The sequence below is a fragment of the Pempheris klunzingeri genome, chromosome 15 (assembly GCF_042242105.1).
Source record: "Pempheris klunzingeri isolate RE-2024b chromosome 15, fPemKlu1.hap1, whole genome shotgun sequence".
NCBI classification, from domain to species: domain Eukaryota; kingdom Metazoa; phylum Chordata; class Actinopteri; order Acropomatiformes; family Pempheridae; genus Pempheris; species Pempheris klunzingeri.
The window spans coordinates 23,698,301-23,726,231 of NC_092026.1; the positions used below are offsets into that span (position 1 = coordinate 23,698,301).

General features: G+C 42.1%; 2 protein-coding genes across 2 annotated transcripts in view; both read left to right on the top strand.

The window, feature by feature from the left end:
* The window catches only part of LOC139213977 (disks large-associated protein 1-like), a 44,118-nt gene extending 39,624 nt beyond the window's left edge, over nt 1-4,494 (top strand). Inside the window, exon 14 of the mRNA XM_070844701.1 lies at nt 4,270-4,494. Within this exon, the coding sequence (XP_070700802.1) occupies nt 4,270-4,494 (225 nt within the window). The remainder of the gene's footprint in view (nt 1-4,269) is intronic.
* Nucleotides 4,495-22,788: 18,294 nt separating this feature from the next.
* On the top strand, nt 22,789-23,824 carry ptf1a (pancreas associated transcription factor 1a). Its single transcript, XM_070845676.1, has 2 exons — nt 22,789-23,452; nt 23,621-23,824. Exons 1-2 carry the CDS (start codon nt 22,840-22,842, stop codon nt 23,821-23,823), a joined length of 816 nt encoding a protein of 271 aa, XP_070701777.1. The 5' UTR covers nt 22,789-22,839; the 3' UTR covers nt 23,824.
* Nucleotides 23,825-27,931: the final 4,107 nt, after the last annotated feature.

Below are 27,931 nucleotides of genomic sequence, written 5' to 3' on the forward strand. Positions count from 1 at the left end.
AGACTTTTAGCTAAAAATGAGTTTATGTGTTTACAGCCATCTTTTTCAGATGTCCTTAAAACAAAAGCAAAAAAAAGATCCCTTGAGGTCCTCAGCTGTCCTCAGGGTTGATACAGTTCAACATAATCTACACATGTGGATTCTGTGTATTGGGATTCGTACAGAAGATATTGTTTTTCAGTTGTGGCTGTTTCATTTTGCTTTCTCCTTTAGAAGAATTGGTTCACAAGTACAGAATAGGCTGCAAATCATCTCTTCAGTATCTACAACTGGAATCAGACATGACACATCACTTAAGACAAACCAATATTTAAATATCACCACTGGCAGAAAAAATAATCAAGCCCACAACACCTTATAAAAGACCTTCCACAAATGTTCTGTGATTTTTCAGAAGGAACTTTCCATCCGTCAGTTCTAACAGAAACAGGGTCATCGCTGGCAATCAAATGTTACATCCAAAATCATACAATTTGCACAAACCATGTCACGTTGCCAGTAGTCTCTTTGAGTCATATGTGATTCTGTCACTTTGTGTGTCATATCTACTCTGCTGGTTTCCAAAACACCCCAAATGAAGCCAATAATACCACAGCTGTCCCTTTCTATTTCTGTTATTACTATTATTATCTACCAATGTATTTTTATATCATTGGCTGAGATCACAGCAAATGTGTTTGATAATTCTATATTTGAAGCAACATACTGATTGGCTTAAAAGGGGCACTAAATGACACTTTTTTATGTTATTGATAGCTGTCATTGTGAGGATGTCAGACTGCTTGGTGATATAAATCAATCAGAACGTTGCCCCACCACCTCAGGAATAAGTTCTCACAGTATGCTGTGACAGCTGCTACATCTACAAACCACCCATCAGAATAAACCAACCACTCAAAGACATATCTTGTGCATGTCCATGTAAATACAACACTGGTATCTATATGTACAAAAACACACTCTATGGCCATAGCTTGCTCTTCTTTAGAACTCAAAACCTGAGAGTGATGCAGATGGATGATGCAAGTTGATGCTTTCCTGATGTTTTTTTTAGATTTCCGTTGATGATTAATGACCAGACATTTGTTGCACCATCTAACATGCCTCTAATAAAGATAATAGTCTGACATGAATTGAGAATATATTATTACCATCTCTCATAGTGCAACATGACATGGAAAGGTCTTTAATTGCAGACCAAGTTGTTGCTGAAGTACTCATGTGAAGGGAAGTGCTCCAACAGTTTTAGCTTTAAGACTCATCCTTTGTACCTTAAAGAGTGTAATCACATCTTAGGTTCCTGGGCTGAAGCCTTCCATGCTTGTTTAACATGCAAGTGATAATGCCCAGTGTTACAGTAGTGATGTTCTGAATGATGTGATTTTTGCACAATTATAATCCTTATTCTACCTTTAAATGGGGATTTGTAGGTGAATTCTTGCCACAAATGAACTAAAATACCTCTTATCTAGTCATATTGACGATTTAACTGATCATTCAGCCTTTGTGGAGTGAGCGCATGGTTGTCTGACTTGGTCTCTATGGTGGTAGAGATACTCTCCCCTCTGCATATCTTCAAAGTTGCAGTGTGTAGTGTATAGTGGCATGTAGCATTGAGGGTGCAGGCTGCAACCAGCTGAATCCCCCTCAGCTCACCCTCTCTCTTTTCAACTGTTTAGGAGACGCTGCGGTGGCTTCACTCTTCCTTGCTTTTTTCTTGTGCTAACTAATAAGTATGATTCTACATTTGTCAAAATGAGTCCTCAAATATCAGTCTTCCTCTTCTTTCTTCTTCTTTTCCTTTCAACCACTACATTTGTGTCATCAAATTCAAGCTGCCATTTTGACGTAAAAATGGGAGAGACCCTGTTTGTCCGTTCTGGGCTACTGTAGACACATGGAAGGGCAACATGGTGGACTCACTGGAAGACAACATTCTCCTTATGTAGATGTACAGGGCTCAATCAAAGCTAACAAAAACACAAATATTTTCTTAGCCTCAATTGGGTCTACACTATGAAACCATCATTATGAATATTACGTTCCATTTCTGCCAATAGACGCCCCCTGCACTATCTGTAAATCTTTTTCAGATGTCCTCTGCCTGGTCTCTTGCTGTCTTTCAGGAGTGTCTGTTGTGGCTTTGCATCATTGTGAATGTTGACACTTCTGGCTTCTTCATTTGCTCTCATTGTTGTCTTTTTCTTTCTTGTGCTTTTTTGTTTTAACAGTGAAGGCGCTTGCAAACAACCACGCATCAATCAGCATAACTGCAATGCCAACAACACCACAGGGCCTTGACACCTCTGGGCCTCCGTAGATCCATCATTTCTGTCTTTCCATCCATTCTCCATGCGTCCTTCTGCCCTTCTTTCCGTCCTCCTGCTACCTTTAGCAGTGACCTTTACCATGTGTGGCTTTTTGTTGTCTGTATTGTAGCTGATAGATGGACAGGAGAGAGTGTGGCTAATGTTTCCTCTCCACAAATGCATTTTACAGTATGGAGCACAATGTTTACACAGCTATTTCACAGGAAATAGAATAGTAAAGACGGACGTAAACCTCAAATGTAAAACCTCAAAAGGGAATTAGGATTCAAATAAAACCGAACATGTTTAAACGGCAGTTAAAAGATAGGCGAGCTCCCAAGAAACAATATTACAATATTTCAAGCAATTTATTACAAGACAGGGAAGAGTTAACCTGTTCATCCTATCCTGCATTTCCATATGTTTTGGATACCTTTGTCTGTCCATGTCAGGATGGTTATTGCCTGCAGTCCAGTCCAGTACTGCACTATGGAAATGCAGCATTAGTCGTCAGGCTAGTCTGTAAATGATGAAATAGTCTTTCCAGTTCCATCTCAAAGTAATCTCAGATTTCATTGAATAAAATACACAAGTGATTGCAAAATGACACAGGGAGCGAGGAAAGGGAAGCTAAATCAGAGCAGCTTGCTCTCATGAGGAACTTTACTGCTGCATTTGGAATGGTGATCCTCTGCTGGTGTAAACTGGTAAACAGATACTACAGTGATTCAGGAGAAAGCCACCCATGAAAAACAGAGAAAAACAGGCATAATATGCCGATCAAAGCGTAGCTAACACAACAACAAAAAGGGTGTCATTGCTGGACAATATACATTTTGGTTTGGTTATTCAGGACCAATACTAATTTTTGTCATGTAGTTTTTTAGGTCCTGGAAATGGAGTGTGGTCACCAGGTTAAAGTATTTATCAGTAATATATTTATTACAACCTGGACCTTATACTCATAGTTTTATAGGCTCTTATTCACAACCCATCATTTCTATCAGTTAAAACAACAAATTAATTGCTGAGATCTGGGAACACAGCAGCAGTTGCTAAAATGAAATATCGGCGTCAAACTATCAGACAGGTGGAAACAGCATCCCTGGGTTGGTCAAATCTATTTGGAAGAGAAACAAGGATTTTGACCTCCAAATAAGGTTGATTGATAATCTGAGTAAACAGTTCTTGTTACCTGTTAGACTTTGCTGGTGAGTTGTGTACAAAATTGTACCGAGGACAATCTATATTTGTAATAACTGATAGAAATAATGGACGTACCGAGAACCAACAACCAGAATGATTCTTTAAGGACATCTGTGTTGTCAGGGTGATATCTTCCGGCATAATAGTGAAGCTAGTGCCATGTTCATATATGTACAGTTAATGAAAAAAAAATAGAATAGATGCAGGACCAGACCATGCCACAAGATTGACTTGCACACAACAACTAAATGTACCTACTGTAGTGCTAATGTACCTACCTTGCATGCATATGAAAACCTTAGAGGGCTGTGTCACACACATTTGACAGTACTGTGCAATGGGTATGATTAGCTGCCCCCATGCAGACAGAATGTTGGACAGCAAAAATGGAGTTAGTTAGTTAAACAATAAATGTATGAATTCACATGGGAACAAGTTAAGTCTCCAAAATAACACCATCTTAAGTAGCTGCAGTAGTACTGAAACAGTGTGTGATGCAGTTCGTGAAAAAATGTGGAGGATGATCAGAAAAAGACTTCCAGAGAATGTCTAAATCATTTTACCTCATCTTTACTTACACTTTTACACACATATGCAAGTGCACAGAAATATAATAACCAAAGGCTTTCTGCATTAAAGTTGGCAGTTACGATGAGCCTCACAGGCACACACACACACACACACACACACAAATACATATCTGTCTTTTTCCTGAAATGTTCTTCCCTCCCTCCCTACCGTCCTCTCCCACCAGGAGAGACGGCTCCCACCTCCGGTGCCAAAAAAGCCACCCAAGGGCCCCCACCACCACCCCCCTCTGGCTAGAGACCGCTCACTGGAAAGCTCAGAGAAGCAGCGGCAGGAGGCCAGGAAGCGCCTGATGGCTGCCAAGAGAGCTGCATCCGTACGGCAGAACTCAGCTACAGAGAGTGCTGACAGCATTGAGATCTACATCCCTGAAGCTCAGACAAGGCTATGAGGACATTACCAGGGACGCACAGGATTGATGTGCAGTACACACACAAACTCACCCACACACACACACACACACACACACATACAAACATACATCATACACAAGACACACCAAGGTATGAGGATGTATACACTATTTGGATATGCACAGGTCATGCGCTCTGAACAGACAGCAAAAACTGCAGTAATATTCTTCTGCATCATGAATCATAAACAAACAGTGAAACAGACATACACACCTCAGTATCTCCGACGTCCACCCAGGATGGATGTCCATAAACGTGCTTAGAAATCATACTTACTAAAGTGCTCTTTATAACTTCATACATCACATCTTGTGTTATGATCTATCGAATTCAGACTTTTTCTTCAGTTTTCCTTCACAAGTTTTCACCAGACTAGTTGTACAGTGTAGAAAAAGGTCTGACTGATGTTCCACAGGTGTTGTTCTTACCTTATAATCAGAAGTTGAAGCCGGACACTGGGTGCAACTTGTCAGAAGACAGGAAACTGAAAGAGCTGAAGTTAGGGACTATCTTATAAGTGCATGCTGAAGGGAAAAGACATTTAAAATGAAAATGTATTTTATTTGGACCCTTCTCATTACATGCACAATATTCTCCTTCTAAATCAATTGAGTCTAAAAATCTCATCTAAAACTCAGTTTAGACTTTTGGACATTTCTACTCTTTTTGAAGATGGAAATCAAACATAAATCATGGTTTATTATTTGATTAATTCAGGTACATGGTTGAAATATTCTATTATTAGCTAGAACAGCTAAAGTTTCCGGCCTGGTGTGAGACCACACCAAGCATCAGTAATAGGTGTGTTGGTCATAAATGTTGCCCCTGGAAGCACAAATGTTAAAGGGCCTTACACCTGTACTTGCAGCAAGATGAGAAATTAAACCACTATAGCTCAGCAATAGTTTTCAGGGGCTTTTGAGACTCTTTAAAGATAGATGTATGGGGTGTATAAATATCAATAGAAAACAATTTATTCCCGAAGTGTGCACACTAAACAGATATCTACAGACACCAGATAACAGAAAACAGATCAAACCTCCTTGAATGACCTAACTTCAAGTGACACGTTATCTGTTGGCTCGGACTCTCTCCTCCGGTGCTGAGTTCAGAGAATATCACAACATCAGTGATAATGTGATATTGTTTCCAAGATCCACAAGATCCTAGATACTGTACCATTTGGTGGGTAGCATCAGTTGACCATGAGCTGTGAGAGCTCTAATACACCAAGATTTTATAGTCTAGACCCATAATTTAGACACATACAGCATACCTGCAGTGTTGAAACACTGCTTTGAATATACATGTGTCCAACTTCCGGTAACTGGGGCCAATTATCACTATTAATAAAGCCACAACTACAGCTATGTTATAGTTCTCCTCAGAGTGTGAACTCCATCATCAGAATAAATCACCCTCTAAATTGTGCTGAATGACAACACAAATGATCTCTTTTTCATCCTCCTAAAACAGATTGAGGTCATTGGTTAGGGTTTAGGAGTCAGACTGAAAGGTGCTTGGTGGTGTCTAACATCTAACGGTGTCTGAAACCAAGATCGAGGAGGCAGCGATGATGGGCTTCTTCAGTGTTAGACATGGTTGGACAAGCTGTTTGAAGCATAGTTAACTCTTATGCTGTCTTCACAGTACTAGCTACAAAATGACGCGTGGCCAGCTACAATGACGTTACATCACCACTGAGGTGTTGCTCACATGCTCGTTGACATATTAACAAGTCATAATGGACTTGTGTTTCTATTAATTTACAATCATCTTTAATGTAAAACTGATTTAGTACAATACACAGAAGCTAGCATTAGCTAGCACAGGCTGGGCTAGGTGAATAACACACTACCACAACCGTTGTGATTTTAAAAATGTATGTTACTTAAATGGTACTCCTGCAATAAAACTGAGGGGTTAAATAGCACGGGGAGCTGGCTAACAGCAATGGTGACACAAAAACATATGATCGGTTGACACTTCATGCCTGTCACCTAAGGACAAGTTTGTATTGTACTGTGAACACAGCAGTAGGGTTCTCAGAGGATACAAAACCATAGACTCTATAGATGTCATTGCAATTTGTGTGTTTGGATTACAATTTAGATAAGTTTGTCTGCATCCCTATTGTTTAAAGAAGCCATTGTTTCATTGTAATAATTGTTATAATTATTATTATTTTGCAACCTAGCTTGAACCTGAATATTAGTGAGACCTTGATAAATGAAGGTTGATCACAACTGTCTTGCCCCTTCAGTCTCTCTCCATCCTAATGGATCAGACCCAACACAGTTTATCTTGCCAGGCAGCCGGATTCACAAGATCACGATCGCACAATGATCCATCTTGCCATGATAGCAAGAAGCTACCTCCAAGTGTTTGTTCAGAACAACAATGGTGGCTACTAAAGAGGCACACATGCTTACAGAGCATCTTATCGAAGGCTTGTCTGGATGGAAAAGGTGTTTTCACTCCACTCCCGACTGGCTTCAGAAAGAATTTGATCTCAGTGGTTGATGTTAGCCTGACGGTGATATACAGATGGGGGGGTTGCTGTCCAATATGCCTGAACTCCAGCAGCTAGCTATCCATCAGATGTAACTGTTACCAGGCATCATTTAGCTCTTTGCCACACTTACAGTGATTATTCATGGACCTTATATGCCTCAAATCTCACTGTGAAAGATTTTAATCATAAAAACATCACCTAATCTGGACTTTCAGAGTACTTTCTTTGAGCTAAAGAGGATGGCAGCTTTGGCACTTGATGAAACACTGCCTGCCTGCCTGGTCTGTTGGTTGGAGACAAGATGAGACAAGACAGTTTCACACATTATACAACCCACCTATACATGTTATATGTGATATGCTGCAGAGTGCTGGTGGTTTACAAGTTTTCTGCTTAGAGGTTTGGTCAGATAATGAAGGTTTTGTGTGAGAGTCACACACACACACACACACACACACACACACACACACACACACCAGTAGGCACACATTTATTTACTTGTGTGATATGGAAGCACTTCACATACACAGTGGTTTACATCACACATATTGAACACATCAGCACTCACAAGTAATTTTATCAGGTCTTGTGGCTGTATGAACACTGCAGGCTGTTGTAATATAAAAACAGTGTCTCTCTCTCTCTCTCTCTCTCTCTCTCTCTTTCTCTCTCTTCCCTCTTGAGAAGAGAACGCCAATATCACTGTTTATCTTTCATCTTCCTCTCCATCACCACACTAGGTCCGTTCTTTTTTGAACTTAAGGACTTCATGTAGGCCTACTGAGAGCAGCTTAAGGAAAATTCTGTTATTTCTCAAACTTGGATATATTTCCACAGTTTTGGACATCATTATTTTTGGTAATGGTCATTTTTTACTCAACAGTTCCACAGCTGTACTGTTGGGTCACAGGGACAATCAGACAGGTGTTAACCATTTTGTCTTAGAAAATGGGGATTTGTTCAAAAACTATCCAACGGCTCGTGTGGTTGCCCCATGTGTATTTTAGCGATCCAGTGTTTGTGTCCAAAACTATAAAAATCAAGTTGTAAATAACAGAATTTTATTTGAACCACACTTGTATAACAGAGAAAGCCATCAAATGATTATAAAGTGAAGATACTGTCTGAGACACCACATTATAGGGGAAACAAGTCCTAATAATGTTGGGGAATGCATTGATTTGGGTCTATGATCACTACCTGTGCATAGGCCACACACTTTCTCCCTCTTTGGTTTGATTTTAAAGGCGCTTCTCCTTGTATTTCAAAGTGATATGTCCTTTACAGGGTACATTTATACTTAAGCAATACTTAGTGGAGTTTATGACTTTTATGGAAGTGCTCAGAGATTTACTATGTGACACAACACCCTATATTTAATAAGATAGATTGACTGAATGAAATATACAGTGTAGTATTAATCTCATGTCATATCTTAAGTAGCTAACATTAATTACTATTTATATTTTTGAAATGTTCACACTGACAGGATCTTCAGTTAGCTCCAAACAAGAGCTTGCAGGGACCTGAAGGTAATCCAGAGGTAGTTCAACTCATCTTACTTCCCCAATTAGACATTCATTCATTCATTCATAGCTTTCTGTCATCCAGTGAGCTGTACAGAGATGGGACCAATTTAATTTACACTGTATATTTGACCAATGTTGAAATGTTATAGAAAGTCATTACAGGGTGATATGATGATGTCTGAGATGATCTAACATTGTTACCTGCTGTATATTATATCACTTTTTTTACATTGCTGTAATAGTTTTAGCTTTGGGAGGCAGTTTTTAAGAATAATATCAAGCTCCAGATGTCACTGAGAAGAAACTGAAGTCTATATTGATAGAGGTCCTTAGGTCCTTGTCGCATCAAACATTCATGTCATTGTGATCCCTGGCAGCGGCACAAGTTCACTATCAAGTTAAATACCAATTACAATGTCAACCATGACCTGGATAGAAGACCTCCCTCATTTTGGACTCTGCAGAATCCTCCTAATAACTCAGAACAGTCAATGCATCTCTGCCAGTGGTTTACAGAACTGTTTCACATATCCAAATTCAACAAAGGATTTCAAGTGGAAACAGTGAACATGTATATTTTGTGGCCATGACTACACCCGCTGCTTCCTTTCAGTAGAATCAAATTTAGTTGAAACTATCACTGTTAAAAGTGTTAGAACCTGAGTGACCAGGTTCTCAGTTACAAAGAAATCCTTGGAAGGGTGATGTGAGATAACTTGTCAGTGTGTTGATCGTTGATGGAATAGTAGCCATGGAGAGTTGTCCTATTTTTCTATTTACCCAGAGTCCCTTTTTCCTGTGCATGGTACTTAGAAGAATGGGAACTGCTGCTTATTTGAAATGATAGAAATATACAGGCACAATCAGCAGTTGCCCAGAGAAGGTAGGTTAAGTGTAGAATTGAGTAGCAATTGAAGATTAAGTTTCAGTTGGCAAGAGAATAGTTTTCATGTATCAAAGTGTTTGTGTGACTCGGGCTAAGTAGGAAGAATAGTTCATTCTACAAAAGGGCCCATGTACTATCTAAAGGCCTCGTACATTAGAGTGACAGGAACAGAAATGACAATGTGGCTGGATGACAAAAATACAATGTGAAATATTCTTGTTTTGTTTCTAATTAACAAATGACAAATATTTTGATGTTACAAATATTCAAACTATCATAAGCAGCAGGTTGGCGATACATTTAGCATCAAAACGCTCTTTGAGCTTATTAATGAAATGTGAACATTTTGTAAAGCTAAGATACCGCTGCTCAATCTGTTAACTTTAGAATCATGTAGAAATGTGGTATGTACTGTATTAATTAACCTCGGCTATTCCTCGACTACACAGATCTGTAAGATATGCCACGATTCAAGGCTTTATTATTGTCATTATACAATCACATACACCATGCTATGCACACAGAAATGCATGAACTAAGATTCAAATATTAAAATTAGACTAAAACCACCAAAACAGGCAATAAAAGAGAACATAGTGTAGAAAAGTACCATTAAAGGAATACCTAAAAAGGAAATCTAAATTATATTCTCAATGAGTACTGTATGTACAGTTAACTAACAAACTGCAGTCCTGTGCACATTCCATGCTGCTTATTTTAAAAAACAGAACTTGCCTCTTTATGTTTCCCTAAGAAGTACGAGCGTTGATATGTGAGATGTCCATGACAGGTTCACCTGCTTCACCTCAGCTCCACTGATGTAAAAAGTCTTTGCCTCTTTTCCTAAAATCAATGATCAGCTTATTGGTTTTGCTGACACTGAGACGTAGGTTGCTCTCTGTGCACCATTCTACAAGATTTTACATTTATTTGCAATATAAATTGTCATTGTTGTTTGTAACCTGGACAGAAGATGGTGGTGTCATCTGCAAACTTCTCTCCATGTTGGGGATTGCAGTCGAACAGCAGGCATGAACTGAGCACACTTTAAACTTCTATTTTCTATTTTGGTGGTTAAAGAACCAAGCCAGACATGTTGTTTTTATATTACCACGGCCAGCTTAGCTCGCTTAACGTAGCTTTATACCATAGCCATGCTTTTGTCACTATAAATCAAACCAAATTATAAATCATATTCTGTGTTGTGTTTTTAGAAAATCCAGCCTCATCATCATTTCTGATCCTGTCACTTTAAAGGGGCACTCCAGCAGCTTTACACCATTGAAGTCAGTTTACTCATCCTTTGAGACCCCACTCAGCCTGTAGAAACGATATCTTTTGTGTCTCTGGTGAAGCTTTGTCTCAGAAAAGGATTGAATTTGGTCCCAGTGGTGAATCAACACTCAGTTAGTAAAGATAAGACTTCTACACTTTTGGGGACGTTCTAACCACAGTACTAAAGTGCCATAAGAAGACATTCCACATCCATTTCATATTCCATAGCTAGACCAGACCTGGTTTCAACAGTAACAAAGAAAATATCTGTTCTTCTATCTATTTTTTACAGCCACTTCATGTCGTTTGTCTGTGATAAAGCCATTCATACGGCTATTTCGTATGCCAACTTATATTGTGACGACCTCTTATATAACTGCCATTCATTTCTCCAGACCAACAATCTGCAAATCAAAAGTAGAAAGGATGCTGATGACGATGATGATGATGTGTTGCTGACAAAAGTAGTCTGCATTTATTTTATTCTTTTGTAAAGAGTAGGTGTGTGTGAGTGTGGGAAGGAAGTGTAATTTTGTACAGGAGCTGATTACCTCTGTGTTTAAATGATGACGACAGTGACAATGACAGTGAGCCATATTTAATGTGAAATATCCTTCTTATCAAGAGGAAAGGGCCATACAAATGCTGAAAGGTTGTTTTGTTTTTTTCTTTCACTATTAACTGAATCATTTCTTTAGTGTTCCAGTAGCAAGCTTTATGTCTGTGTGTTTGGGAGGAACAGTAGAGCAGGAACAACATGACGCAAATGTGAACAGGGGGAAACAGGAAGATTAACACATGGGGAGTCTTTAGTCTTCTATATTAGGCTTTGGAAGTTTCTCAATCGAAAACCAAGGTGACTCTTCAGACATGATGACTCACATCAGAATAGCACCACTGGCTTCCTAGTTGGTGATGCAAAATGGCTGCCAGAGGATGGTCAAACTTAAAGCTGTGGTGTCAAAGGTGACAAATGTGAGAAAGAAAACCAAAAAGGTGAAAGGGCTGCCAATATTTAAACTAAATCTTGCCATCAAATTGAAATTTCATTTTCTATTTGTGTGTATGTGGTCTGGTAACCCTAACCCTAACCCTAACCCTAACCCTAACCCTTAAAGCATGTCCTTTCTTGATAAATACTATAAATACTCCACAGGTGGAAAGTGCTCAACCAAAACTTCAAAATGAAATTGCAAGTTGACTTTAGTTAAGATTTATTTGTACACACAGAAACAGTAAAGAAAAGATCACACAATATACAGAGCAGTGCAGCACCGATCAGCAGATATTAAAAGGTATGAATCAATGTTTTTCAGTTGATCATTAATCAATATAGAGTGAAAATGTGTATGAATCAGAATAAAATTCTGACCCTCTATCATATGATGAAGCCGTCTTGTAACATCTACTATTTCTTCAGTGGTGTTTAGTTTGTATTGGTATTATTAGAATTAAAGGTCTGGATGTGATACAAGCATATTGGTAACATCAGAAAACCAAACGTAGTCATATTTAATGTTTAATTTGAAATTGGACCTGAATGAAGTTCATTTACAGTGAACATGAAATAAAAATTGCCTTTTGTGGTCATTAGCCAAAAGGGCAATTTATTTTGCATTCAAATGTATCATCACAGTGTTAGCATTTCTGCTAGAACATGTTTTGTCAATGGAACTGTTTCATGTCGGCACTAGTTTTACATTTAAAACATGAAAATGAAACAGTTTAGGCAGTTTCCATGTAGTCATACATGATGCACATGTCACTGGAGAATGACATTTTAATTTCAACTCAAAGAAATAATTTGAATTTTACACAATGTTTTGATATTTTAAAACGGGCAGTCGTGGATGTAATGCTGCTGAAAATTCATACAATTCCAACCGATGGTGTGCTTGAGCTGGCTCTGAGTGCTTTTTTTCCTCAGGAAAAGATGGTAAATGTAGTCTATAAAATCAGGGTCTCCCAGACATGGTGGTCTGTTACTCAAACTGTGTGAGTGTGTGTGTGTGTGTGTGTGTGTGTGTGTGTGCGCGCAACAGTCTATGTTATGTGTTATAAAGTTTGTATGCGTTTCATATGTAGATATTAACATAATGGAAGACTGTGGTGTGTGAGGTCTCTATAAAGTGCTTCCTGAGTCCCTTGTTTTCTATGTCGGGCCCTTCCTCAGTACGGTCTAGTAGCCTCATAGAGTCATTCTGTATATTAACTCTCACTCACACCTATCTTTTTTGTTTGTACAGAAGATGGTTGAGGGTGTTTCATGACGCATGCAGACACAATATTAGTACTTACGAATCTATATCTCAGTTGAAAACATGTATTTGGTTTATTTATGCTCTTATTTATTGATTTTTTAAACTATGAGATTCTGTTGAAGTGGTCTGTCATGCTCTTCTGATCTTTTGTTGTATTGTAAAGAGATTATTATATGTCCATGACTATTGAAGAACCCATAATAAAATTAACTATCAAGTCTTCGTCTATGACTGATGTTTATACATTGCAACATGTCATGTTAAGTGAATTGTGTGGTTAGGTTTTCTGTGGTTTCTATGGTGGAGTAGATGCTCCTGTAGGAATCAAGTGGATTGGAACATTAAAGCAAGGAAGGCTTATTTGTATAATACCTTTCAAATACAGATTCATCATGCTTTACATAGGCAAATTCAATGGTATCAGTATATCAAAGAAATGTTCACATATGTGTGTTCATATATTACAAAGATATGAGCCTCTAGTAAAAGATCACATGGTAGCTGGATGTACCGATAATGCTGTGCAGTGATTATTCCTGTGGTAGAGTACATCTTGTGGTGCACCTGGGGTAATCGGGGGTCAGGCACTTATCCAGGCTTGATCAAGCCTTGACTTTTGTAAGCCAGCAAGTGCTAGGGAGACTAGGGAGACTAGGGAACCCAGGGAGCCTAGGTCCCATTAAGGAATCGTCCATGGGCGTAAGAAGCATTGAAAATGTCGGTGGGACAGTCTAAGGGGGATCTGGGGTTGCTTCTCCTGACAAACAAGTAGTGCATTGCTCTCCACTGACATGGCTCCATCAGCTAGGCACATGTTGCCTTCCTCCTCTTGTTGGCCTCTTCAAGGCAATCATCCCATGGGACAGTGAGTATTAAGAGGAGGGCTGACTAGGAGGCTACCAGGAGTAGTACTACGTGTTGCTAGTGTTGTTGCAGTGTTTTCTGGGAGCCCAGAGAAGATGTTCCTGGCAGCTGCTGTTGGCTTCTTTTCAGCCCAGACAAAAGCGAGGGTGTTCATTGCTGGGGAGAGGATGTTACAGAGGCTGATCCAATCCCATCCATCCAAAACTCTGGTCCAGAGCAAGATATCTCAACAGTTTGTCTTCCAAATTGCTCTGGACATGAGCACGAGGCATTGTTCCAACTTTAAAGGTCACGTACCAAAACCATTAGGTTGGAAATAAAGTCCAGGTGCTCCAGTGCTCCAGTGTTTCTGATCACAGTTACCACAATAGGTCAGTATAAGTCAGTGTAATATTCATATTAGTTTTTACCTTTAAAACAAAAGATATACATTTTGTATGTAAAAATTAAATAAAATAATTTGGATATTGGTAACCCATGATTTCCATATCCTCTGCTCTCCCCCTCAGTCCAAAAGATCAATGTTGACACATAATATAGCATGATTTCATTGTCTGATTGCCCATTTTACTGAAAAAAGTCATGCAATCAATGTTTCTGTTACCAATTTCAGTACAAAATTGCAGTAATGTAGCAGTGCTGCATAAGAATGTAATTATGTAATGTACGTAGTCTTTCGGGAGGATATCGTGGTAACTTTGCTTTTGTATAAATGATTACTGTGAAAACAAGTAGCTAGAAATAGGCAGACATGTCAGTGCACTAGTGTGAAAGCCTCGTGGGAACCTGGATCTGGAGTCTGGGTGTGTTCCCCTCTGTAACCACAGGGGGGCGGTAGTGCACTGAAAGAGTGTGTGTGCTGCTGGATCTACTGATGGTCCCCCAGAGTGAGAAAAGACACAGGGACAGTATGTGGTAGGAAAAGCTATACATTTATACATATGTAGTCATAATGATCCTTTTCTCTGATGCCAGTCTCTTATCTTTCTCAGCCATGTCAGAGATCTAGTTCTAATGTAACATTTTTTGTTTGTTTAATGACCTTTTATTAATTATTGATCATGTATTTCTGGGAGGATGTAAGTGATGAGTTGGAAGAATTTCTGTATTCTGTGTTTGCATATTGTACAGTATAGTGTGTGTTTCTTTAAACAGGTGTTGTACATTATAAAGCAGTAGCAATTTGGGGACGTATCAGATCAGATGTATCTGAACACGACATGTCACAATAATCCAGCTGCCAAAAAGAAAATGATCGTTTTGACGATCATTTGACTCGTTTTGCTCTACTTGCTGTAGTTATTCCTCCTGTTCATACTGTCCAATAAGAGATCCCCCTCCCTACATGATCCCAGTGGATGTGGGACAAGATCAACTGTGCAAAAATACACTCACTCCAATTCCATTCAGTCATTGTGTTAAGTAACTCTAAACAGCTTAGTATGGAAACACTGCCTTAGGAGACACTGAGGGAGAATTTTATATTTAAAAAACTGTAAGTGGATTCAGACTGCTGAAGCCTCACAAAAGCTTCAGATAAAATATCATTTAGTCCCTTTTTATCTTGTTCCCTGGGTGCAGATGGATCTCTTAATTCTGGTCATCCTTTAATGTATCCACACAGTATGGGAGGACAGCAAACTACTGACCACACAGTGTTCAGGTTTGGTTTGAATGAATGAACTAAAAAAAAGAAATAAATCAATGTAACGCATCTTTTGTCTTCATCAACTGTTAATCTACAAACAGAATAAATACTTTTAACCCTTAAAAATGTTGTGTGCAGTTCCTTTTTTCAGCTGTGAGTCGTGTCTGTGAATTCTTTTCAGGCTGCAAACAGCCTTCACTAAGAAAGAAGGCAGCCTGTGTGTGAAGCTCAGATCACCCAAACACCAGCATTACCTCATCAAGCTCATTATTCTTAGTGCATGGCAGCAACATGATGAGTGTACAAACAGTTTTCTGATGGCAGTCAGAGAGCACAATCAAAGTAATTCGTAGTTATCCATTAACCACGGTACACTCTTGGTCTTGAAGCTGAGGAACTGATCCTTGAGGAACTCTTCGGGGCCAAACATTGTAAAATTGGCCGTGCATCTGAACTCCCTCTCAGCAAATGGTCCACACTTGCACGGCACCTTTCTAGTCATTCTGGCCAGTGCTTTTTACACACATTCACACTCACACATCATTCATGTCGGAGGAATCTATAAAGTGGAAGAGACTGTTCAGTCACACACTGAAGCTGTGTTTCAGGAGGACGTTGGGGTTCAGTGTGTTGCCCGAGGACACTTTGACATGCAGACTGGAGAAGCTGGGGATCAAATCTCTGACGATTGATGGAAGGACCTACTCTGCCTCTGAGCCACAGTGTGCCCTTCAGTGAGGTTCTGCTGCCAACGTAGTGTCTTTCTACGCTCAGAACTGTTCATGCTCCCTCCTGCTGTGGGTGCTTTTAAGGCATGTAGATTTTGTATTGGTAATTAGCAGTACAGATCTGCCTGCCTCTGTGAAGACCTGATCCCGTGTCTCTTCAAGAGTCGTACAATATACGAAGTACAATGGTACTGTGTGGATTCCCTTTTGTCTGTAGTGCCTCCTGTGAGTGATTCACTCTCATGGTCAAATGGGGAGTGTTTTTGGATTACTTTTGGCTTTTTAAACTAGGAATTGATTTGTATTTACTGCTGTAATTATGCTTTTTATCACATTTTCCTTTTCACTTTCTCTTGCCACAAACATATTCTGAGCTGTCCTCGTCATCAGGTCCTCGTTCACAGTCCCAGTCTGCGTTGGTGCTCCGTGACAAAGACTCCCTGCGTTTAGAACTATTCATCTGTTTTGTAATAAAAAAGACTCATTAGATTGTCAATGGTGCTTCACACATTTAGCATTGTTCTCCTGCGGCATAACAATGTCTCACTGGTGCATTTTTCTACAAACAGGACGTCACGACATCAGGCACAATCTAAAAGATGTGGCAATCACATAAGTCACCACAGGCAGAGGCCCAGACTGTCAGACATCTCTGTCAACTCAAAGACCAGGCAGAACATGATCAATCCCAGAACATAGTCACAGAAAAGACTACAGGACAAGATTTCATAACCCAGTGAAGAACTATTAGAACCCAGTCAAGGACCATAGATCCCAATCAATGATTTTTGATCAATGATCAATTTTAAGTCCTCTTTGTATAAGATCTGTAGTACCCACTCCTAGACACTCAGAAATCAGTAAATGATCCTTATCAAGCCCCCTGAATGGTAAATGGTACAGCAGACACACTGACCACAGCTCCAGACACTACTGGGGGGGTCAGGGTCTTGAACCATGGACATTTTGACGTGTGGATCAAACAGCCGATCTTCTGATGGAAGAAGAGGTGGACGATCTGCTTTACCTCTGAGCTGCAGCCACCCAAACCTCCTCACTGACACCTGGGGGGCCCCCGAGGGCCCACAAGCTCCCTGGAAGCCCCCAGTTTTTCCAAAAGACTGTGAGAAATAGTGTATCAATAATGGAATTGTGTTCACATTTGCATGTAGGACTTTCCCTCGACCCTGACCCTGTCTTGTTGCTTCAACGGAGAAGCAGACAAACAGCTCAGCTCAGTTGTTCCTGCAGGACGCTGAGAAATCTCCGTTAATCTTCTCCAATCCTCCCCACAGCCATCAACAGCCCCCGGGCAGAGCAGGACTCTCTCCAGCCTCCTCACATATTAGCCTGGCTCTTAGTCTGGGACCACCAGATTAATGCCCAAATCAATTAGAGCCAGCAACAGATGAGTCAATTACCCCCTCAACCCCCGCAATGACCCCCCCACCCCCCCCACCCTGCTAGCACCCTCAAGGACTTTTGAGGATTATAATATAGACTTCAGGGGTGTTTCTGCTTGACATCTTGTAGGGGAAAGGAAATGGGAGGGGTCTCTTTATCAGTGTGGTGTTTGGAGTATTGACTGGGGGTGTCTGGGTGGGGAAGGTGTCAAGGTGTCCTTGAACAAGGCAGTGGACCTCCACCATATCTGTTTTAGAAATGTCAGATCAAGCAAAAATGTTGCTTCAGCATTTTTACACTTGATCTCAGTCTAGTGCAGCTGAAGTTTAAGTAACATCGCTCATGAGTTGACTTTGTGTTCCTGTTCAGACTGGAGGTCAGTGCAGTGTGATTCATTCTCACCTAGACAACATTTCAGCAGGTTTGGCAGGGTGTCGTTTTCTTTGCTTCCCCCTCATCCATTGGCTGCTTGTAGTTTAACTTCCCTCATTATGTTTCATGTCCTTTGATTCTAACACTTCTCTGAAACAAACACTGAACACTGGAAGCTGTGGAGGTTTAACCTCAGGTGGACCTGATAAACTGGACGCTGAGTGTATGTTGGTGTACCTTTCTTTTTGAGTAACAACCAGCTGTATGTGACTGCCTCCTTTCTTGCTCTTCCTGAGTTTGTCAACTTTTTTTCCTTGATGAAGGATTAGTTCCTTTAACTCGGGGTCTTTGTTTGACAGGAGTTCTGTGTTCTATGGATATTAACCATCCTGCAACAAAAAGTTGTGATTTTATTCCTGAAGTAAAAGTTTTTATTTATTTTCCTTTTCATATCAACCAAACTGGTGTTCGGTTGTTTTTAATTTATTTCTAATTTTCACAATGAATCATATCCATTTGTCAATTAAACTGATGATGGTTTATTCATTTTTTAGAAATGATCTGCTTTTGCATAAAACCTTCTAAGTCAAGCTGAGCTGCCTTAATAAACGAGCAGTGCATCCTCCACGGAGAGCTCTTTAATTTGTCAGTCTGCAGAGGGAGCTCCCTCCTGACGTCTGTCTGTCAGAGTCCTGCCTGCATGTGGTGGGATTCCCAGGCCTCCCTGGTGCTAACACAGCAGCTTGCGCGCTGACACTCCGTGACCTGCTTTCGTTAATGTTTGCGAGCATGTGTGCCTGTTTGTAGGACACAGACACAGAGAGAAAGCAGAGGTTCACGAGTGCACCTATTAACAGGTGACTAATGTGGACGGTGGCGGCTGCTTCAGGCAGTTTTTGTGGTTCAGTGCAGTTTGCTGTTCCAGTCACACTCTAGCAGTTATCAGTTAATCTCTGTCATTAGGCTGCAGAGGACACAGAACCTCACAGGAGACTGTCCTCTAGTGTGGCTCACATTCTTACAGTGCAGCAAAGACTAAGACTGTAGAAGTCAGAGAGGTGAAAGGGTGCACGATGGCTCAGTCTTTGACACTGGAGAATGGGGTCCATGTCCAGTCTCCTGCCAACAGATGTTTTTTAAATGATGTCTTTTCACAAAATCTGTTCATTCCACCTGTGCTATGGCTACAGTTGGTTAAGATCATGGTTATGCTTTTACAAATAAAAAGACAAGTCCTGGACTGCGAGATGTTGAGTTCAGGAGTCCAAATTCCCCAAAGCAAACCCCCCCCACCTGAGAAATGTTCAACCAGCCACCGAATGTTACAAACACATATTTGTAAAGTAAATGACAGGGACTGAGAATTAATCGAACTGTTTGATTACGTTCTCTGTTGTCCACGGGATATCGTCTAAATGTTGTTTAAAGACGCCACTAAAATAATGGATGTGTAAATCTGGTAGAGACTTGGCTCCACATCTGAAACAAATGACCTCAACGCTGGTAGGATTTTTTTTTTAGGTTTTCTAAAACGTCTAAGACAAGAGTTGGTTACCTTTAAGTGGCCAACAAGCAAAGGTTATGTTGTTAAATTACTGTTCAGTCAATCCCTTTAATTTGTTTTAGTCCTCCAGATGGATAATCCCCTGTAGCCAGAGATTACATGGATTACCACTGTGTGGGAGGATTAGCCCCAGCTCTAATTTCATACATTTGTCTGCTATACTTCACTTTCTGGAGTTCCTTTTTCAGCTCCTGAAAGGCAAGGTGTTCATATCCTATCACAGCCTTGTGTTTAAGATCAGAGGAGCAGGAGCAGTGATGCTTTATTTCTTTAATGCTTTAATGACTGTGGAGAGCAGCAAACACTGTTCAAAGGAACTCAACGAAATGTCTGTGTGGACAAATCATTTAGAGTATACTATATTATGAATGAAATGATCAATACTATGTATTAACACAATATAACGTCATGTTGTGTTTTCATGCCTGTTCACTTTTTATTTATTATTAGTATTATTATTGTTGTTGTTCTTATTTAGGCAACTTTGACAGACGGTGGCAATTTATTCTTTTTTTTGTTTTGTTTTGTTTGCGCCTGTGTGTGTGTGTGTGTGTGTGTGTGTGTGTGTGTGTGTGTGTGTGTGTGTGTGTGTGTGTGTGCGTCTCCACACACCCGCCTCCACCACCCCCGCCGTGCACCGTGACCGGTGTGGCCGGTTTTAATGCCCCGTCCAGCCGGCTGCATGCTGCAGACCGAGGGGCAGCATGGGAACCCAAACACTTGGTGCGCTCGCGCAGGTCGGCCCGTTCAGAATGACAACACGTTCATCAATGAGGCGGCGTGGAGCGCGCGGTCACGGCGCGTTAAAAACCTGAGCGCTTCAACAGGGAGGGGAGGGACACACACACTTTTCTAACTTGTCAGTGCGCGCAGACACACACACACACACACACACACAGTTGCCTTGGTGATTAATAAAAGCCACAATATGTCAGTAAAGAAAAGTCAGTGACGTGATCTGAGAAAAGAGCTTCACAGCCCGGACATGTTTGGCTCCCTCTTCATCCAGACAGTCTATTTATAGGAGTGTGTGTGTCTGTGGGCCATGTTTGGACTTGAGATGAGCAGAACATGGAACAACAGGAACAACTCCTGTTGCACAGACATGAGTGGAGCATCGTGTGATCAGATGTGGAGATATTAAAAACAAAGATGTCTTCACATGGACACACTGAGGCTTAAGAGGAATTATATATATATGCTGCACAACACGTGTGCTAGCCTGTATTTAGGCTTTAAAATAAATGTCCTGCTGTGTCTCAGAAGCAGCCACATGGTGCATGTGCAGGCTCTTCTAGAAAGGTGCTGGACTAGAGCACTCAAGAGGAAGACCTTGTCTTCACACTTTTATCACAGTTCAGACTTGGACTTAAAGGCTCCCTTTCTCCGCACAGAAGCTGCTTGTTTTATTAATTTATAATTATTAATTACTGAAGGATCTAATACTAATAGATCATGTTCATAGGTTTGGTGAAAATCAGGAGTGACTGGCTACTGAAAACTGCCAAAATGACTATTGCTGAACTAAAGTGTGTAAAGATTTAGCCCACTGTCTCAGTTGTATGTGAGCTGACGTGGGGCTGCAGTGTGTGCTGGTGGAGGGTGCTGTCCTGTCACACTGTGGGTGCAGTCCTGCAGGGCCCTGTCCGTGTCTGGTGTTGTGTTCAGCACCTGGTTGGTGCCGGGATGTGCGTGTATTGTGCGTCTGTTTTGAGACACGCGGGCTCCCAGCTACAGCTTCATCAAGTAGACAGCAGCACAAGCCCCATTTATAACGCGACATGTTGTATTGAGTGGCGATAGGGACGCAAATGGCCTTCTTCCCACGGCCACGGCCCGTGTAGCAGCCTTGTCCGTGCACGCGCGGTGCGCGCGTACCCAGCCTGTCCCTGCAGTCCATTTTCTCCGCAGAACAAAGTGAGTCCTTTCACTGAATGGACTGAATGAATGCGCACTTACAGACCCCAGGCCGGTGGGCAGTCTCTTTTCCGTTTACCAGCGAGCGTTAATATGTCGCGTGAGGTGTCAGGGAGGCGCGAGCTCCGGGGCCTACCACTGTGCTTTTATTCCTCCACCAGTTCTCCCAATCAACACCGCACTGGCTGGCACAAGTGGCCCATCGACCACTCTACTGGTGCATGTATTTAGGGCTGCAGCGCTGCCCACTTACTGCTAAATAAATGACCGAGCTGAGAGGCTCTTCTGCACATCAGAGGTCCTTCAGAAACACGTTCTGCTCCGCTTTATGTGCGCTACTATTTCTCTCCTTGGAGGGATAATGTTTGTCTGTCCATCACCATCTACCTGTTGGGGCTTTTATTCCCTGGAAAGCTAAAGATCCCAAACTGCAAAAGCAGCAACAGTCAACAGCTCCTCACAAAATATTATTCATTTATGTTTAGATTCAATATATTTGACTACATTTGACTTGCCTATAGGGAGGAAATACAAGGGGATATAAAGCATTTATGTGCGTGTGTGTTAAACATTAAAATAATAATAATAATGATAATCATTTAAAAATAATAAGAAGAATAAAAATGATAATAATAATAATAATCTTACATTCCATCCCAGGGAATTTGTGGGACGTCCGTGTCTGTCTTAAATACCACTATTATTAAAGCTGGTAATTCAAAGGTTCATGGGTCCTGTCATAATAACATATGCTAAAGAAAAATAATTTAGACATTAATAACCTAAACCTAAAATAAAGACACCTTATTTTCGAATTATTAAAAAAACTGAAGTGCTGCTGTGTTGTGTTTAAATATGTCACTAAACATCCTGTACAATTTTGACCCACAAGCCAAATATGAAACAGTGGCGTTAAAAGCTTGAACAATACATTAAATATATAAATACATTATTAACTATTGAGCCAAACACATCCAGTGTAGTGACGGTGTAACCTGGGGGACAGAGTCTGGTCGATCATCGGGGGAAAGATTACTTCCAAACAATTTCGGCTACGTTAAACAAAGAGGTCTAAATTGACTGATTTGTGAAGGGAGTCTGGTGCAGCGGGACAGCCGGTGGCAGTGGAGGCAGGGGGCGTGGCGTTCTGCCGGATTATCTCGAGGTGCGCCTCGCGGACCGAGCTGTGATTGGCTGGCGCTCCTGGCGAACGGCACGCGACTATGGTTGTCGCTATAAAGAACCTTCGCGTGCCGGTTCTTCAACCCAAACTAACTGTTGAGTGTGAGCAGCAGACACGGAGCGGAGACTTCTTAAAGGAAGGAACGACGTGTCATTGTCAGGGCGACCACAGGAGAAGATGGACAGTGTGCTGGACCCCTTCTCCGGACTGGACTCCTTCTCCTCCCCTCCTTATTTCGACGACGACGAGTTCTTCACCGACCAGTCCTCGAGAGACTTGGACACTGACGACTTCTTGGATGATGACGTCGACTTCCTCACCAGTCATTTCCAAGACTATTACAGCAAAGAGGGCGGCGGCAGGGCGGCCCCCCACGATGGAGACTACGACATCGGCAACCTGTCCTTCTCCTCCTCGTCCTCCACCTTCTCGTACGGCTGCGCCGACAGCACCCCGGACCTGTCCCCCCAGATGGGCCACCACGGCGGGCCGCTGCTGAAGCGCAGGAGGAGGATGAGGTCTGACATGGAGATGCAGCAGCTGAGGCAGGCGGCCAACGTCCGGGAGCGGCGCCGGATGCAGTCCATCAATGACGCGTTCGAGGGGCTGCGCTCCCACATCCCCACCCTGCCCTACGAGAAGAGGCTCTCCAAGGTGGACACCCTGCGGCTCGCCATCGGATACATCAACTTCCTCGCCGAGCTCGTGCAGTCCGACCTGCCCATTAGAAACTCCAGCAGCGAGACTCACGCGCAACCCAAGAAGGTCATCATCTGCCACAGAGGAACAAGTAGGTCCATTTCAGATCCTACCACACTGTGTTTGTTCTCTAAGGAGTGCTGCAGTAGTCAGTGAGTCCTGGAGGATCAGGTGCAGGCTGAGCTGAGTCCTGCAGCCTGTGTAGTCCTGGTCTGTTCAACCTGATGTTAATATTCTTTTCTCCTCTCTCCGTCCTCAGGGTCTCCCTCCCCCAGCGACCCGGACTACGGCCTGCCCCCACTTGCCGGACACTCTCTGTCCTGGTCGGATGAAAAGCAACTCCGGGAGCAGAACATCATCCGCACTGCCAAGGTGTGGACCCCGGAAGACCCCCGCAAACTGCACAACAAACCGGGCCTGACAGATATTGAGAACAAGCCTCCTTTCGGCCTTGTGGCCTGAACAAGCCCCCAGAGTGGAGCTGGTGGCCTTAATGCGCACTCGAAGGCGCATTGTATACTGTGAACACCGTGTGAGCTTATTGTACAGTCCCCCCCCCCCACGTATTGGATCCAATGCTGTAAATAGTTTTATCACGTTGATAATTTTATTTTTGTAATTCAGGCAACTGGCAATCATGTATTTATTTTTTTCACAAGTGATAATATATGTTTTAATTTAACTGTGATGAATGAGAGAAATGGTTTATATTTATATTCACTCTGCAAATAAAAGCACTTACTGAGAACGCACGTGTGTTTCTGCTCTATCATATACAGGCTGTTATTGATGTTCAGCACCATCATGTTAGTGGAGGAATCCTTCTCCACCATTCTGACAGCAAGTGTTAAGCTTGAGGGTTCATTACTGACATTAAAAACAGCATCAGGTTCAGAACCCCCCCCTCCCCCTCCTGAAATCCACGCCATATGGTTGAAAGCTTTTGGGCCTTTTTGATTAAAAAAAATTAGATTTATTTGTGTGAAAATGTATTGTGGAGACTAAACTATATGTTCTCATCCTTATTTTGCATAACTTAATTAATGGTAACTACTATTAAGGGGGATTCATTCAGTAACTATGGTTACAGTCAACGCTTTTTATTTAGCTGTTATTATTTAGAGGAGGTGAGATGAGTGAATGAAGCATGTCAATACGCATCAGATTAAATAACATATTATCATAATAATAATAATGACCATAATAATAATAATTATTATTATTATTATGGTCATTATTATTATTATTATCGTTATTATTCTCATCATAATAATTATTATTGTTACTATTGTGACTATTATCGTGATTGTTACTATTATTACTATTATGATGTTGAGGAGCCGCATGGTGCCACACAAAGACACAATAGATGAACTTTAAACTAAAAGTCTGACATGACAATGAATCCAAACTAAGACAGCCCAATATTGTGACATAAATATGCAAATGAGATGCTAATGAGAAGTCACTGTATTCGCCCAACAGCTGAAGGTGTTTGAGGCGCACGCGGCGTGCAGCAGTGTGCTGGGAGGCTGTTGAATGCTCCTCTGTGCTGCCAGGTGCTGCCCGGACACTTTTTCCCGTGGTAGCGGCATCCCTCCAACATGTGTCCCACTCTTCTCTCTGTGGCCGCCCCCACACCACCACACAGCACACCCCGCCACATATATGAACCAAGTGGGCCCAAAAGCTGCAAACACAAGACAGAGGCGGCCTGCAAAGCACTGCTGCAGGGCCCCTGGTAGGACGGTGGCCGTTTGGATTTTAAAAGCCTGCAGCTGAACAGGTGGGTCTGCTCATGTTTCTATTCCTCACCACTAATATTGTGTGTTTTCAGACTCTTTACAGCCGAAACACAGGACTTCTGAGGGAAGCCACATATTTCTGCTTTCTTTTTAATGCCGCTGTTTAAGATCTGGGAGCTCCTCTCTCTCTCTCTCTCTCTCTCTCTCTCTCTCCTCTGTGAATCCGTCCACTGCTCATTACCAGCGCGACAGGAGCATGTAATCCCATTACAGGCATTAGAAAGTCAAATGTTAGCGAGTCAAAGCCGGGCACCTCCATCTCTTTGGCAGGAGGCCGCTCCCCTCTGGCTGTGCAGCAGAGCTCCAGAGCTAAAGAGGGTTAAAACAGTGGTAGTACTGTGGTCGCTCGCACCTTCACGCCTTTGTGCCGCTGATGGTTTCAGTGTGCGCAGCGCAGAGCGCCTCTCTACATCCTTTGGAGAGGCCGCAGCCAAGCGGAAGGGACAGGCTGAAATACTCCCGGCTATCTTGTCACTCCGGCTACGGATTTGGCAAGGCTTAAAAGGAAACGACCATTTTACTGTCTGACAGGTTTTATTTCCCTTAATTCTCAGAAGGCCTGGGCATTAGCGGTCATTTGGTTGAGAATAGCTGTGCGCTCGGCTCAAAGGCCGCTGATTCACCATATACACATGCGGCGCGTTCTCATAGTTAGACAGAGAGGCAGAGAGCTGCACTAACCTCACTGTGCGGAACACCGTCTAGTGCTGTTTTAGACATTAGTGTCAGAATTCTTAGGAGAAGAATCCCCGAAGATCACTAAAAGTAGTGAACACGAGAGAAAAGGCCGGAGTCCAGCCTGAGTCCAGCCGGAGTCCAGCCTGAGTCCAGCCTGAGTCCAGCCTGAGCTCTGAAAGCAACATGAGGAGGCTGTTAGATTTCATTGCTGGAAAAAAATCACTCAAATTCCATTCAGTGAATTAGGCTGGTTATCAGTGTTCAGGAGAAGCCACTAATAGCCTGCTCCACTGAGGCACCGCTTCATGGTCAGCTGTGAAGTTCATTAAAAGCTCTAAATGTGCGCGTTGGTCTTTGCTGAACACAAAGCCAGTTCACGGAGGGTGTGTGTGAATTTACAGAAGTCATGATGCACGTCACGAACTAGTGATTCATTAGTGAACTAGATTAAAAACCCCCAACCAGATATAAAAGTCGAACCCACAGAGCCCTTACTGTACTTACAGACTAACTTACTGCTGACATTCTAAAGCAGGATGATGTTGTGGTATTGATTCTTTGGCTTCAGGCTTTGGGGGCTTTTCACTCCACCAAGTATAGAATCTGCACGCTGCATCTATTTCCTTTAGAAATGCTCCAACACACACTGCTGCCCATAAAGCTGGAATCAAATGTTTTTTTTTACCTGACAATGTGATTTATTCTTGATAAATAAAGTTTATATCTTCTCAAAACTTTATTGATCAAACTCTTCCAAACAGATCACAGTGAACCTTTACAGACTGTGGATTCAGGCTTTAACTAAATTGGGGGTATTGAACAATTATTCTAACTTTATGGGCAGCAGTGTATAAATGATGTGACCTATTAATCTATTAATGTTGCTATTATAGTGCAATTCTACCACATAAAGAGCTCAAAGGTTATTTACATATATGAGAGATTAAATGTTAGGACGTGTGTTCCCGGTCTGTTGAGGCTCACACTCCGCTGCTTTAACCCTTAAAACAGCCTCCAGTTCACCTGAACTGTAGTATGAGACGTCTGCAGGGTTTCACATAATGAATGTCTAGTTTCAGGTATTACATATGATCAGTATCTCTAATTACATAAACAGCCACCGTCGAAATCCGAACTTTTCCTCTCGGATCACCGGTGAGGACATTCGGGACTGTTGCTGGACTCAGTACCAGAGAGCACAGTCATCATTTTCCTGCTTGTGCACGCAGAAACACTAGTTGCTTGCTGGCTGGTCAGGACGGAGCCGTGCGTGCTGGTGGAGGTCTGCTGACGGCTTACTGACAGGGAGAAGCAGCGACGGGCACTTTTACGCACCACTGGCGGTGGACGTGTGTGCGTGTGTTTACATCCACGGCTGAAAAAACGAATTAACAAGCAGTGATGGAGAAAGGTGGCGAAGGACTGGGAGTTCTGCGCTAACCAAAGAAGGCATCGGGGAAGGTATGGAGCTTCTGTTAAACAGCTTTGACTGATGCACTCATGGTAAGAAAGTAAGAGGTTGGAGAGCCTCTAATGCCGTCAAATCCGCTTGAAGCCCGCATGTTGGCGCGCTGGGAAAGCCGCTTTACAACAGCCACAAATCGGCTTGATTTGCGGATTATCGCGCTGTCCCCTGGAGTCATTACCAACACTCTTTCTGTCCAACATGGCATCAGTGCGCCGACCTGACACTCCAGTCTGTGAGCCGCCGGTGACCAACAGGTGTCTGCTGGCTCCGCTCTGACAGAGGAAGAGGAGAACTGGAGGACTCGCGAGGCGGTGAGGGGAGGTGGCTGGGACGTTTCTTTCAGATGAGACCTTCCGATCTAAATTACATCTTTATGAGCACTTCCTTGTCCCGCTGGAACAGATCGTTCTCCGGGGATGCACCTGGTAGTTCAAACTTTGCCTCTTTTCTTGTCCTTGCGCCCGAGTCCCTGGACAGCAGCTGCCTAAAAGCAAGCAAAGAGAGAGGCCCTTGCAGTGTCTTCGAGACGAGTTGGCACCGTTCGCCACGTCTTTAATGTTCCATCAGCCTTTGTCCAGGACACAATATAGCAACTGTAAAGCATGACGTTTTGCAATAA

What these genes read in the sequence shown, in the direction of transcription:
- ptf1a (XM_070845676.1), top strand. Translation starts at nt 22,840, where the DNA reads ATGGACAGTGTGCTGGACCCCTTCTCCGGACTGGACTCCTTCTCCTCC. An exon ending in CATCTGCCACAGAGGAACAA is followed by an intron (nt 23,453 to 23,620) that starts GTAGGTCCATTT and finishes CTCCGTCCTCAG; the next exon opens with GGTCTCCCTCCCCCAGCGAC.